This window comes from Phyllopteryx taeniolatus, chromosome 10, assembly GCF_024500385.1.
Source record: "Phyllopteryx taeniolatus isolate TA_2022b chromosome 10, UOR_Ptae_1.2, whole genome shotgun sequence".
Taxonomy (NCBI): domain Eukaryota; kingdom Metazoa; phylum Chordata; class Actinopteri; order Syngnathiformes; family Syngnathidae; genus Phyllopteryx; species Phyllopteryx taeniolatus.
This window is the reverse complement of record NC_084511.1, coordinates 16672826-16688384: the sequence shown is the minus strand read 5'-3', so window position 1 is coordinate 16688384 and position 15559 is coordinate 16672826. Positions and strand designations below refer to the sequence as shown.

At 41.0% G+C, this 15559-nt stretch overlaps 1 protein-coding gene across 2 annotated transcripts; it reads right to left on the bottom strand.

Annotated features, from left to right (window-relative positions):
• On the bottom strand, window positions 1–14342 carry LOC133484308 (synaptopodin). 2 transcript variants are annotated; one of them, XM_061786620.1, is made up of 4 exons: window positions 14176–14342; window positions 10208–11420; window positions 4546–6569; window positions 1–2949 (listed from the first exon to the last, which is right to left on the bottom strand). In XM_061786620.1, exons 2-4 carry the CDS (start codon window positions 10362–10364, stop codon window positions 1678–1680), a joined length of 3453 nt encoding a protein of 1150 aa, XP_061642604.1. In that variant the 5' UTR covers window positions 10365–11420; window positions 14176–14342; the 3' UTR covers window positions 1–1677. The 2 variants fall into 2 exon arrangements, with proteins under 2 accessions (XP_061642604.1, XP_061642605.1); XM_061786621.1 differs by having other exon boundaries at window positions 10208–10446.
• Window positions 14343–15559: the final 1217 nt, after the last annotated feature.

Here is a 15559-nt window from a genome sequence, read left to right as displayed (position 1 = left end):
TTTAGTTGTGTGTCACCACTTTATTATTAATTGATTTCCAGACATCATGCAGTTATGGAATTTTAGTTGTGTAAAATTGCATTTGCATAATCACAAAGCCCTGAAAAAAAAATGCTTGCAGAAGTCCAAATTAATGGTGTCAGCAGTGGTTGGCCCGTCCAGAGTCCTGCTGAAACCACTGTATTGACAGTGATGTATTAATCGTGCTGAAGGCCAACACGAAGCAGGTGCGCATGCCTCTCAAAAGACTCAAGTCTATGAAGTCAGGAATGGTGTAAAAATTGCTTCCAGGATTCACGCTCAAAGCAGGTGGTGATTTGAAGACCACAACCAATTACATCCATTTTGTCAATTAACTGGATTGTACAAAACAGCGCTTTGAGACAATCAAGACTGCAATTGGTTCATTTTGTAGTGGAATGAAATGAATTGTACAAACAGATCAAGTTCCCTGTAAAAAAAAAATAAACATCTCTCAGAATAGAAAAAGGGAACACACTGTATTCAAAATACATCTTAATAATCCTTTTTCACAAATACATAGATGAATATGTAACATTGCAAAATGTGTTCCACTGAAAGGTTTGTTAGCAATGTGATCAGATGAACAAAAGATTGGTATTTAGCAACATAAATATTAAAGATGGGGATTGTAATCGATGAACTGATCTTTAAGTACTATATTTATAATTTAATGTTGTCAACAGCAATTTTCTGGTGGATCGGGTCTTAAAGCATTTGATGCAAAATGGAGTGCACTGCTTCGCTGAAACCAGCAGAGGTGCTGGTGAAGGAGTCAACATTACATCAGTTATAAGACGCTGAGCTACATTCATGCAGACCTCTGCTATGGTAAATCCTTCAGGAACCATTTATCTGCTCAATATGACAATGGCACAGAAACAGGGGTCCAGAACATTCAGAGAGGTTCTCTCACCCCATTAAAAATATTAATAAAATAACAATTAATTGATCATTAATATTCCAATAGTTGTTCAAGGAAGTTTGGTTAAATGGCTATCCCTAAAATTACACAACCTTTAACTTGCAACAGCATTTAAACACATGCGGAATCATATAAAACATTTGATTAAAAGGGTGTAACAATGCCACATTACATACCCCCGAACTCAAACTTCCTTTTCTGTCTCTGTAAAGTTTACATTCACTTCGACATATGCAATATAAAGTCTAAAGCAACTTATATACACTATGTTAAACTGAGTATTGCACTATGTATTGTAATTTGCCATGAATTAAAATAGTAATCTGTGACATAAACTGCAGCCATGTGTGATAGTGTGATAAAAGTTTACCATTGTGTTGCAGAGTATTTAGAGCATTCATAATTTATGTGGTCATAAAAAAAGTAATAATGCTTTAAAAGTAGGCATTTTGATCAGTAAACCATGATTATAAAATTCAAAAAGCAATAATCATTGCTAATGAGCAAGGAAAGCCAATGTATGTGTGTTGTGAGACTGTAACATATAACATTCATTCAAAGTGAAGTCAAATATCTTTGGTTAATGTCCCCTTTTAATATGCCGGAAGCGTACAAGCTACCACAATTGTTCATGTAAAAAGCTTGTTCTTGTCATTGTAAGACCATAAATCACAAAAGATACTAATTGCATTATGAATCAAAATTTTTGATGCATCAAGATCTCTGCAACCTCACAGGTCAGTAGAAATTGTGCTTTTCTTCACCCTCAAACTGCCACCCCAACCACGGGGACATGTGTTGTAAGAATGCATGCCGGGTGACCTCAGGCCTGAGTCCTCGGACTCAATGGACGCATCAGAGTCAGTCAGGGAGCGTGTGTTGTAGAGCCTTACGGGAGAGCAGATCCGCTCTGTTGGGGTTTGAGAAGGACTGGTGAAGGGAGGCGACAGGCCCCCCAGGGGTTGTGACTGGAATGATTTGCAGTCATAGCCATAGGGGGAATATCCCACTGGTGAGATAGGTAAGCTGTGACCGCTCAATGCACCTGGAGAGGGGCTGTTTTTACGTTTGGCTGCATTGATGATGTTCTTTGCCAGCATTCGATGGTTGGCCTTTGAGTCAAAATTATTATTGATTGGGGACATGCAGCGATTGTCCTTGGGTAAGGGAACAGAAGAAGAGGCAGAGGATATGGACAGACGGCTAGCAGAGGGGAAAGATAAACTAGAATGTGAGAGTGCAGGAGACTGGGAACGTGAGCCCCAAATTGGTGTGACAGGAGAAGTGATTGTTGGTGTTTTGCAAAGTTTGGAAGAAGAACTAGTGGAAGGATGCATAGTCTGGATTACCATCGGTGACTGACACCTTGGACTCCAAGGAGGAGAACGGTGAGGTGCAGTTGTGGATGCTTGAAAACGTCTGGAAGAAGAAAGCGGGGAGAGGCTAGAATTCTCAGTACTCATGCTCACCATGGGAGACTGGCATCTTGATCCCCAAGGTGGAGAGAGTGGGGAAGAGTTTGTGGACACTTTAGATGTAATGTGTGAAGCATTTGAAGATTGCAGGTTGACTACCGGGGATTGGCATCTTGAACCCCATGGTAGCGAACGAGAGGAATTGGAGGTTTGGGATCTGAAATCATGACCAGACGAATTTGTAGATGATTGGATATTCTGCGATACCAGCGGGGAGTGGGATCTTGAACCCCAAGGGGGGGCGGATTGGGATGTAGACGTAGAGGTCTGGGGTGGCCTGGTTATGGAATCTGCGGAAACTGCGGAAAGCTGGATATTTTGGTTGCCCATAGGAGATTGGCATCTTGTAACACTTGAAAAACAAACCGGTGATGTGACTGATCTGCTGGAGATGTTTGCGGAAGGGTACTTAGTTTGAAGACCCGACGTCCACTTTGTACTTGCAAGACAGTCGGGGCTGCTGAACTTCCTTGTAAGGCCCAGCTGAGTCTCACTGGAGGGTTCAATTGCGGAGGACTCCTCTGGTTTCTGTTGGACCATAACAAATATAACTTTTTACTATGCATCCTTCAGAGAGTACAATAGATGGCCAACATGGCAGTAACACATACTCAGCTTCATTGTTTTGTTTGTTACTTGCTCACGAAAGAGATACATGGAAAACAGCACATGCCTTTTTAAATACAGGGATTCGCTTCAGTCTAAATAATATTCATGAAAATCACAGTGGCATTAAGGTCATAACAACAAATCTTAATCCTCTGCGTAGGTTTGTGTACCATGCCTGGTAAATAGCCCCTGTCGACCTAGTTAGGTGCCGTTCTCAGGTTACTCTGACTGTGAATGGCCTTTGCAGGGATTTGAGGTTACTTGGCTGAACAAAATGTAAGCACCTGCCAATAAAACATTAATAGATACTATCTCAAAATGTTAATATAATATGAAGACTACTTCAGCTGCTTATATTGAAAAGTTAGTCTTTCACTTAAAAAAATAGCTTATTTCTTTAAATGTCTGAGCCTGTGATGACCATAAATGTTGTGAAACAGATACTGAAGTGACAATAAAATATAATTACACACTTTATATTATGAAATAAATTTGTGTCAACAATTTTATGAAAGATTATCAGAGGCATATTATTTATTTAGTATGATCAAGTGTTTGCAGTGTCAGCAAGAAAAGCAGGAAAGGGACACATTAAAAGTGAAATCAATACTTGAGTGAAATTAGAAAAGAAGGAGGTCACAGATGGTTGAAAACATGAAGCTTTAATCAGAGAAGAAGCGATTCAGCTAAAACACAAAAACAATTAGAACGTGAATAGCTTATGAAGTGAAGCAGACACGCAAACTCTGGGCAGAATTACCAATAACTGATTATTTCCTGTGAACAAACAATTCTGGAATTACTGGTTGAAGTCATGAAAATAATTTTAAATACAAGCCCTGAAAGCAAATTAGTATGCAATCTGCAGATGGCAAAAATCAAAGAATCCGTGTATGCACCATAATTTTGAATAAAAATGGTGGTGAGCAGAGCAAATTACCCTTAAGATATGAAGACATAAAAGGAATTCTATGGCTGTGTTTTAACATCAGTGAGAAGCATTATATTGAAAATTGTAGCTCAAAAAGCAGATGCTACATCTGTCAAAGTGCTTTGTAACAGCATCACACTGTTCCCCAAATAACTATAACACAGTGTGGAACAGGGAAAGCAAAGTTATTATTCATTTTAGTTAAATACTCGAGAAGGTGGCATTTTGGTGCTAAAGTGCCTTTCAGCATTGGGGTATGAAAACTCAACTGATCATGTTAACGCAGATTTTTATTTCAACTCTGGTTAATGCCTTAGGTGTTACCTGAGGAAAAACTTAAATTCAAATTAACATTTTTGTTTTCTTTTGTAAAGAAGAACCGATATGACATGGCATTATTTATGTGACTATTTACATCAATAATTTCTGCTTAAGAAGAAAAATAAAGTAAATAAAGTATAGGCAGAGGAAAACAAAGACACACAGGAAAGTGCGGGTATGGTTTAAATTTTATGCCAAATAAAGTTTTCCGATCACCCTATGTTACAACATAAAACGTTTTAAAAGATAAAAGGCCTCCACACCTGTGCTTCAATCCCAGCTTGCTTTGCAGAAAATCTTGGCCTTGGTGCCTGAATCCCCAGCCGAGGAGATGACACACAGGCTGGAGTAAGAGTAGTTGATGGCTGACCAAGAGCTGGACTTGATGGATACTCTAGTCTTGTAATGGAGCTGAGAGGAAGCTGAGGAGATTGACATTGGGTGCGCAAGAGAGACGTACTGTTATTAGGTAAGGAAATCTGTCTAGAAAAAGACTGAGGGTCCTGAGGGAGCATCTGGTTCTTGGACTGTGGCGCTCCTTTGGGTAGGGTACTCAATGGGTCCTTTACTGGTTTAAGTATAAAGAGGGATGAGTTAAGCTGGTAAGGGCGGTGTCTTGACAGGTCCATCTCTATTTTGGAGCAACCATTCTCAAGAGCAGGTGTCTCTTGAACTTGTGTTGCTGGTGCTGTTTGTCTTGGTTTTGGCTTGGCAGTTTGTTGGGCTTTCATGTTTTGTGCAAGTTGAGCACACATGTCAGAGTTTTTAGCAATAGCTTTGACCCTACCTGGCATATTTGATGGGTAAACCCAAGATGGTGGCAAAGACATTGTTGGAGAAGGAGCTCTTATGTGGTGACCTGCATTCTGATTCTCAACTACATATTTCTCCATTCTGGACCTGCGCTTGGCAAAAAGCTCTGCGCCCTTTCCTGATGCATCATTGAGGGTCTGTTCTGGCTTATGTTCCACCCTTGTATAGGTTCTGGAGCTCTTAAGACAGGAGGCCCATTCTGGGGCTTTGGCTTCTTCAGCCCTGTCTTCCTCTTTGGCAAGGAAGTTGGATGCCTCTGCACCCAGAGCTAGTAACTCCTCCTCAGATGTGGGCTCAGGCACAGATCTATGCCTATGTTTCTTCTTTTCATCCACCCCTTGCACTAGAGAAAGCAGCTCAGGGTTTGGAGCTACAACCTTTTTCTCTTTGAACGTGAACATCGACTTTTTATTTGGTTGTTTGGCAGCATTGTCCTCAAGTAATGCGGTTTTTATTGGTGGTGTCGACTTCCTTTCCACAAAAGGCTGAGGAAAGAAGGTAGAAGGCTTTGGGGTTGTTGGGGGTCCATACTGGGGTAGGGGTGAGGCAGCATTGAGAGATACAGTAAAGGTAGGGGGTGGTGGTGGGAAAGTGGGAGATGTAGCAGTTGGACTGAAGTAATCGGTCTTTGGAGGCTTGTTTGTGAACGCTGGTAGGGGAGGTGTGGGATATGTTGGAGGAGGCGGAGTTGATAATGCCACTGGCTGGGGAGCAGTAAATGCAGAACGTGTTGGGAGGTTGTCCATGACAGGACTGTTTTCCTCTTGAGACTGCACTGTCAGTGGCGAGAAAAAAGGCCTGGCAGTTCGATTGATGATGGTGGTCTGCTTCGATGTAGACACAGCGATCATCAGAGACCCATGGCACCCGTTAAGAAGCTTTCCAAGGGGAGGTGGTACCATTTGACCTTCATTTACCGCTGTCTCACTCTCGATAAGACTCATCACAATTGGATTAGTGTTTTCTCTTTCAGGTGGAAGCTCATCCTTGAGTTTGCATTCAAGTTCCTTGTGCACTGTATCCCTATCCTCCTCTTGCTCATCTATTTCCTTTACAGGTAGGAAATGTCTTTCTTGGATAACACTGTGCTCAGTGACATCTTCTTTGCCATAAAGGTCACCTTGTTCCTCCATGTTATCACCTGTTACTTGTATTCGCCCAGGAGGCACAAATAGTGGGCTAGTAGTGCAATTCTTGTCGTTCAAGTCGCTTTCCTTTTCCTCACGACTTCTGTCTGCCCATGTTAGTTTGCTACATGAAAGGTTGGGTTTCACATTGCCGGTTACGTCTTCCTTTGACTGCCCTCCACTGCTTTCCAGTGTAAAGGCGCTGACTCTCTGCTTGCGCCGGTTGAAGAGTTGAACGCCTCTGGAGCTGGAGTTGGAAGGGACAGTAAGCTGAGCAGCAATGATGTGACTTCTCAGGCGGGCCTCCTTTAGCTCCTTCTCAGATAAGCTGACACTCCTGGTCAGATCTAGTAGGGGAAAAAAGTAAAGGGACACTCTGGTTAGCAAAAGAAAAGTAAAGGTCATCTTCATTAGATATAGTATTTCTGATTAATGGTAAAAGTGACCCTTAACTTGGCCTAATTGAAAGAAGGGGCTGTGTTCCATATAAAAAGAAAATTAAACGAAGACAACTCCCTAACCAGGTGGCACGATGGACGAATGGTTAGAGCATCAGCCGCACAGTTCTGAGGACCCGGGTTCAATCCCTGGCCCCGCCTGTGTGGAGTTTGCATGTTCTCCCCGTGCCTGCGTGGGTTTTCTCCAGGCACTCCGCTTTCCTCCCACATCCCAAAAACATGCATTAATTGAAGACTCTAAATTGCCCGTAGGTGTGACTGTGCGTGCGAATGGTTGTTTGTTTCTATGTGCCCTGCGATTGGCTGGCAACCAGTTCAGTGTGTACCCCGCCTCCTGCCCGATGATAGCTGGGATAGGCTCCAGCACGCCCACGACCCTAGTGAGGAGAAGCGGCTCAGAAAATGGATGGATGGATGGAACTCCCTAACCATCTAATGAAATCTGCTTTGAAAGCATAAATGAGAGAAAGGCATGATAAACTGATTTTAAATCACAGGTTTCACTTTATTCATCAGAATTTGAAGGCCAGTGGTGTCCATTTTCTTTCAGCATGTCTCTGCTTAAAATTATGGTTTGTTTTCTGAGCTTAAGAGTTCCATTCCAAATAGCAAAGTTATTTCCTCTACAATCTGGTCAAGTCCCTCTCTGAGCATTCTTCCACTGTGGCGAAAACCCCCTGCTTAAACTTCCAACATGCCTGCTTTTTTACTTCAGTGCCTTAAAATCAAACCCAAGGATTTGTACCATCTACAGCTTCAAAACGTCTGTTATTACTGTCTGTTAAAATACTATAAATTTAAGTATTCACATCGTAAAATCAAAGCATCAATTCTGGTCACATGTTATACGTTATTCATCTCATTTGTGTAAGTCTGACTGGTGGAAGAAATGTCATTTCATTGTCATCATTCAAAATAACTACATGTCTGTAGTAATGTATGAATGTTAGTTACGCGGCATCTATATCTTTCATGTTCACCATCTAAATGTGAATGTCCTATAAGGAAGTTAAATGCTCATGAGTGATTGGGAATATAAATTATGAAGCCCTTTTTCAGAATTTGAAATTATATAAATGCCTTTATATGGTTTATTAAGCTTTGAACACGGGCCCAGTACCGTTTTTTTTTTTTTTTTTTTTTTAAAGCTCTCTGTTAGTCCATGTCCTCAAAATGACTTTTATTACGCGTTACCTTTCGATAATTTCAGACTGTGGACTATATCAGAGCATTGAAGCCTGAAATGAAATGCCCTCACTGTAAATATTTGCCTCTAGTGGGAGCCAGATTAGTTATCAGGTAACATGCAGGTGCAAATCCAGGCACATGATATTCACATCATGAACAGCTTCTCAAAATAAATGCTACCCTCCCTAGCAATTATCTAGTTATTTGTTTGTTCATTATTTGAATCACGATATGTTAATCTTCCATAATGACATTGATTAAAAAGTTATCAACAAGGAAACTGAATGAGAATGTTAATTTATATAGTATAGAATACACAATTTTACATTAAAGCAATTAGTGGACATAAGAGTTGCATCCATCCATCCATCCATTTTCGGAGCCGCTTATCCTCACCGATAATCAAAAAAATGTTTAGGGAAGATACATGTCATCAAAATAACAAATGGCCAACTATTAATTTAAATGTCTTCACAATAGAAAAACGTGAACAAATCAAAGTTTAAACCTACTCATAAGGTTCCTTTAAGTTTGTGCAATTTCTCCTCGTGTAGATTATTTCTCTCTTACCTTTCCCCCGTCACATTCAGAGTGCTGCCGTACTCTACGTCCCAAAGAGTTTTCCACTGAACTGCGTTTGCTGGCCTCATACACCCCTTTCCCTTTCTGTAGTGTGGCACAAGCTCCAATTTCCTTTTCTTAGCAAGTCCAGCAGCACACAGAGAGGGAGGGTGTCTGCAGCTGGAGGCTGCGCCATCTGTCTGGCTGCCTGCAGCTCTGCTATACTACTTCAAATTCAGCTTCATTTCTTTCGAAAAAAACAAACAAACAAACAAAACTGAGCTTGGTTTATGGCTTCTATGGAGAAACTCTGGATGTCAGCTCTCACTTTTGTTTGACAGTTCAGGATAAGTGTCCATTCCGTGTCAAGTATTGAGCGGCTTATCGCCGTCTAATGTCGAGTGACAGTAGAAAAAAATTGTCTAACCCTTGTTAGAGTCATTGGAAAGGGAGATACTCCAGTTTATGTGCATATGGATTACTGCACTGAGACCACAGAGCCCCAGTGGCTGACCCCTGCTACCCTCCCTGTCTATCTGTGTGTTTATTATGCACTCTGCCTGAGTGCCTGGCCTCTTTGAGCCCCCTGGGCATAAACTCCAACCTGGAAGGGTAAGGATAGGAATTTCCTTTCCTCTAGGAAAGACAAAACGTGAAGCTTTGAGCCATGATATCACATTGTCCACACCCACTTTCTCTCACCACGTCAAATTTCACAACCTCATCCCTCTGCTATCAGTCCCGTCCCCCTCAGTCTTCCCTCCATGGAATAGAGAATTCCCACACAGCGGGGGGATTTTGAAGTCATAGGGCTAACTCTGCATTTTGTGCATCAAAGGTCAGATTACCCTGTCGGATGTTATCTTTCATCAGGCACTGGCCCCAGTGGCTGTTGCGGTATGGAAAGACAAGGATTAACAGAGGTCCTGGGATCTACAGGACTGAATGTGCCCTAAACTCCAGGTGAATCCCATTGGGGGGAGGGTAAGAGAACAGCCCAGAGGTTAAAACCAACCCTATAGTGTTACTGTGTCAAAGATCTGTGCAGAGGTGTAGCCAGCTTTAAGCTGTTCTTAAGATGTGTTGCATCTAGTGATTTGCATGAGGAAACCCAACACACACTTACTGGCCAGAACATTAGGTTCACTTGTAAAAGATAATGACATATATAACAATATATGCATAGAGGAATTTAGTTTCTCTGATTGTTGACAATGGAAGTGTTGTCACTATACCAGAATACAAAATGTACAGTCACACCACGCATAATATTTCATCCAAAATTCTTGACAACTCTTGAATTGGGTCCCATTCGATAGTACAAGTGTACCTAATCAAGTGTCTTTAGAGTGAATTGTTATTGAGACAAATTATGATTCAGTGTTTTCCTTAAATAGTTTTGACAACGCAATGTTTTCCTAATGGGAGCTAAAGCAGCTTAGACAGACATGGCTGACAAGTCACTGTATTGTATATTTTATTGATTACATTTCCATTGCTGACGGGCTTGCGTGGATTTTTACTTTATGGAAACAGATGTTTCATGGAGCATTTTGCCATCTCCAGTTACACAGAAGGCAGAAGTATTTGTTTCTGACGTTGCCTTCTACCCCTGTCTTCAAAGCTTTTTTTCCACTGTGATGTGCCACATTTAAAGACACATCGCGCCTATTGGGAAAAGCCACTGTCTGTACACTTTCTTTGCAGAGGTAAATAACATTTCCCATGCAAATGCTACTCAAGTGAGGAGAGAAAGTACCAGATAAACAAACGCTCACTTGTTTTGCTGGTCATCTGTTCCGTGTTTAGTCTGGTGGTTTCATGTGTTGTGTTGCACTCTTCCACAGGGGTGGCTTGTGCTGCCTCGATAGGTTTTGTCAATCCTCCTGGACTCCAGCTCACTCCTCTACGCAAAGACATGTGTCCCTTCTCCATCGTTACTCCAAGTTAAATTCACTCTTCTGCAGCCAAGCAGTAGTCCTCAATGTGTTTCATCCCAATTGGATCCAAGCTCCCTCTTGATTAAAAAATAAAATAATACAGTAATTTAGTTTTAGTTCTCACTAGTATACAGGGAGAAAAAGACAAAAACATGTCAAGGAAAGTAGCTCAGTTCTTCAATTGCCTTCTAACGGCCATGGCTCTATTTTCCATACAAATCCTAAGTGTTTTCATGTAGTCAACTGAAAAAAATGTCAAAATGAAGCGTCCTCTGGCTTTTGTTTTCATCAAGTATAATTTTCTAACTGGACCTCCCTCTAGGGCCTAGGCAACGTTTCCCAAATGACTTCCACTGGACAACTGCCACAGAAAAGAAATGCGCAATTTTGGCATCGAAAGCTGAGAAACAGCCCAGCCTTCTCTAATACTCCTTTTTGTTTTCCCAGACGTTGCTCTTTCTCCGCTGCTATTTCGGTCACCAAAGCATTCTCTCTGTCCGCATCCAAATCTCTAGCACCCAGATTATTTTTCTTTCAGCGAAAAGATCTGCTCTTTATCTTGGCGATCATAACTCCAGTGTGACATGAAAAGGGAGCTCTCCATATGGCGGTTTCCTGCTGTTTGGTTCATGTGAGGAATAACATTTCACTCTGCAAAGGTCATTCCAAAGATGGCTTTGCATTGAAACAGTTCACTTATATAGGGATCTTGTGTTACTTTTTATATATTGCAGCCAAACAGTGTTTACAGCAGACTAATCGTTTTTTCCCCGCTAGGTGATAGGGCAAGTGTGTATTCACTGATAGTTTGGATTAATGCTGAAGAGCAATAAAGGAAGCCATCATCTTGAATTGAGTTATACATTGCGGTTGGAAACGCTTTTTGTCATCTCTTCACTTTATTTGTATTTTTCTCCCAGTTTGCAAATGTTTTAGTTTGGTGAAGCCTGTTTTGGCTTCTAACTAAGTCTAATTGAAGAGAATCTTGCCAAGGTGCTAAAAGGCAACTTTATCTAATCCCTCCATGAAACCATGTCCTGTCCAGGGTCACCTGCAAAACAAGATGGAGATCTTTTACACATCTAATAGAGTCCTTAGCCAAGCAATCACGAGATAAAAGCAGAACATTCTGACAACCTCGCCAAACCATGATTTTCATCTACTGTTACTGTAGTTGTTGAATCACAGAAGTACTAATAAACTGAAAGAATTTTCTTTTACGAATTATCATGCTGTTTTCATTAGAAGCTAAACATTAATGTATTGGATTTTTCTGAGATCATAGTTGAAGCACAAAATTCCTAATTGTAGACAGAATCAAAGCGTGGAAAAAGAAATGAGACACCCTCGTCTAAGCCTAAGTACTGTATGCAAAGACAGAAGATCTAAATTAATGAGAAATGATTGATGTCCAAATTTGTAGGAATTTCTATTTGGTGAATGGGTATATTTTACCTGTATGTTACACAAGGTTATGGCAAGATACAGTAAACAGTTGTGTTGTTGATTAAAAGATTATACACATTTCCTGTTTTCATTATTTTTACATTTTTGACAAAATGTTACATGCCCCAAATTATACATACACTTTCTAAATACAGTCATATGTAAGTTCTAAATGTATGTACTTTTAACATTAATATGCGCCAGAGATTATGCTAAAAATTAGCAGGGTCCTTTACAATCTTAGAAACCATAGTGTTTCCTCCAAATAGCTACTTTTTTTCTGAATTCCAGCTATTCAACAAAGAAAGAAGCATCTATGGCCTGATCATGAATAATTGTTGGTTTGAAATAATGTTTTAACCCTGACCAAATTGTGAATTAATATCCCCTTAATCAAACTCTTGTTGAAGATGCTGAGAGCCATCTTTATTTTTGCTCATGAATCACCATGGTATCACATTTTCACATAATCATTGCTTTGACTAAATGCCTTTCCAGTATTGCTATCTGGTTTTGCAACAACGCACAACAAACCTTGATGATAGTGGTGTATTAATAAGGAGAAGCAATCTTTAATCTGTTCGCAGAGTCATAACCTTGAAGTCAGTCAAAACAAAACAGTGCCCAGCCGCGAAAAAGCTCCACAATTTCACGAAGTGGCGTGATGGGGGCGAGTGAGACCAGATGAAGCCTGGTACTGTTTAGAGTCTCTGACAACAGCTCTTTGAGTCCTAAAGATGTGTCACAGATCTGGTGATCACTGGATTACTGATTGTCTTTTTTTTAAAGATTGCCTTAATTCCTCAACATTCTCTTGTCCATCTATGATCCCTAATAGTCTGGGTATGGCCTTGCTTCAAAGCTTTCTTTAGAATTCCACACAGACACAATTCCAACTGATTCTACTTTATGTGCTTTTAATACTTGACATCTGATGTCATCTCCCCTCCTCCATTTCCCTCCATCTAGCCACCAATTACCTTGAGCTTCAAAAGGTGTGCCCACCTGCCCTGCTCACCCACCACTCCATCGCTTCCCTGTGCCACTCATTGACCTACATGATTAGACGTAAGGATATCATTTACAGTTTGGGCCCCCAGAGGCCACTTTAGTGTGTAATCACAGTGTTCCAGTTCATTGTCACCAAATGATGCATCCACATGTAGTCAGTCATATATACTGTAATCAGTCTTCTAATGTGTACCCATACTGAATGCATCAATGACCTGATAATAGAATGTCAGGATAGTGATTCGCTCACATGCTTTCATCTCTGCAGCTTATGCTGCGTTGGATGTACATGAATTAAGATATGTGATATGTGTAGTCTGAACAACTCAAAACCTTAAAAGCGTATCACTTAACAAGCTCAGGCATCTGCAAACAATCGACACCCTCAGGTGCTGCCATGTGTCTGCTCTATCTATCGTTTACCTGCACACTGCACATATGCATACCCCAAAATTATTTGCTGAAAATGTTGATGGCTTTTTTTTTCACCCAGATAAAGAGCGATTTGATGCCGTCTTGGTGAGCTGAGAAATGATTTTTGGTTGTACTCCAAAACTGGCATTCCTGGTTCATAACTCCCCGGGGGGGGGGGGGGGGGGGCATGATGGTCAACATGCCTCAGCCTGTGCTGGGTGATGAGTGACATCTAAAACATGGCAGAGCTCCAGAGCTCCAATGAATCTTATGTATTTTGCCTAAAACTATTATTTTATTTTTAGGAAATAGTGGGAGAAAATCCAGCCGAGGAGAACCTGGTGTGCTGCACATTCCACTGCACTGCCACAGGTGGGAAAGTTCAAGTGGCAAAGACAAACACTTGAGGGAGGTTTATGTGTTCCAGTGCCAAGAGGGAGGCACCATGACCTGAAAACTGTTAGACAGCAAAGGAGCACTTTTTGAAAATAAGTATTATCAGTACTGTAGGGATTCTTTGTAACACATATCAGAAAGAACTATAACATTAGTAAAAATATATAAGATACTATAAGATGGCAGTCATGTGATTACTCCCAACCAATCAGCAGAGAAAAATATTAATGACAATTTTATATTTATATATTAATTAGTAAATAATGCCCCCATTGCCATTTCTGTTTTATCAAGGTGCACAATGTGCATGTGAGTCAGTACATTTTCCACATTTCCCCCTAATGTAACATAACTTATCATTACAGTTTAAATAGGACCGTTATGGGCCACAGAGTCACGGTAGCAAGACAAAGAGCCCTGCAAGTCCCCAATGAGGCAAAAAACAACAACCCCAGATGTTTGCCATCTCCTTGAAAGTTTCCCTCCTTTGTTTCAATTAGCCGCCTGTCCGCCCTCTCTAAACAAAGATAGCATCTTACCCTGTGAAGATAAATTGGATGGCCTGCAGGTGATGAGTCTGCAGTAGCTCCACGGCAGCAGTATTCCTTTCTGTGAGGCGTCTGCTGGTCCACTCACTGTAGCTCACCTGTAGTCTGCTGGGTCTGTCTGTGTGAGGTAGCAGCTGAGTGGACTGCCCCCTTTTTCAGCTCATATGTGACTCTGCACACACACCTCCCTCCTCCCTCCTCTCACTCATGAAACAGACGATGGATGGGGCGGGGTGGTGGGTCAGCTGGAACACAGAGGGCTCTTTGTCTGGGAGCTTTTTCATATGGTTTTCTTCAAGCTTGCATACTGAACACATTACGCTATAATATATTTTCATATTCAACGCAAGGATGCTGAGCAGTTTGTGGCCCCCACTCTGTTCTCCCCTCCTTCCTCCCCTGTTTTTAATTCTTGACCCACTTTCCCACCAAGCGCACCAGGAGACTGCTCCAAACAGAACTAGAACAGCAGGACAAATGTAAACAGTTTCTGCAAAAAAAGAGTACAGATTGTTTTCATTTCTTTCATGTCACAGTCCATACGCTAAAAGCCAGATCAGATATTACAGCAGCAACAAAAACAACAAATATGAATTTTCATCCAAAATTATACATACAGTATTGGCAAATGGTGACTTTAATTGGATTCAGTCAAGATTTTCACATTATGTTGGAACCATGTACTGTGACCCTGACTTCATTTTGAAAAATATGACTACAGTTTTGTAGTCTTATGACTCCAGCACTTAAGATAGTTGCCTTTCTTCCAAAGTGGGTGAATTTCCATTAGTTTTGTCAAAGAGCACTTAATGCATCTTGACAAATACTCCGATTAGTACCTTAACAATAGTTTCGAGGCGTGCATATAGCTGGAAACGTTCTGAAGGGGCCATATGATAGAAATCTAGCTAGTAACTAGTGCGTGAAATTTGGAGTCGGATTAGTTTATTTATGTTAACATTAACCCAAAAACAGGGCAGCAACGTGGATAATTCCAAACAGACGCGTCGTTGTCATGAAGACACACGCACACAAGCTTATTGTTTACATTCTCAGTAATCTGAACAATAACTGACAGATGTTTATACTGTAGTCAACTTTACCTTTATTCCACTAAATTAAAAGCTCAGAAAATGAGTTGAGTGAGATTCATTGAAATCTAAGTATTAGAATCATTGTGAAGGACGATTATCCTGTAGTTGCTGAGCTGCTGAAATGAAACTATTGAAGGCCTTGGATGAGTTCACCAAATGGGAGAACTGTGTGTGTGTGTGTGTGTGACAGGATTGGCTGGCTGACTAAACGGCTTCATCACTCATCTGAAATGCACATTAAAAACACACTGCACATTGAACCATGCACAACCATTGACCAC

Coding starts and splice junctions, on each gene's coding strand:
- LOC133484308 (XM_061786620.1), bottom strand. CDS start 10,364: ATGGAGAAGGGACACATGTCTTTGCGTAGAGGAGTGAGCTGGAGTCCA. Junction 6,570..10,207: donor ACAGATGACCAGCAAAACAA/GTGAGCGTTTGT, acceptor TTCCCCTACTAG/ATCTGACCAGGAGTGTCAGC. Junction 2,950..4,545: donor AAGCTGGGATTGAAGCACAG/GTGTGGAGGCCT, acceptor ATGGTCCAACAG/AAACCAGAGGAGTCCTCCGC.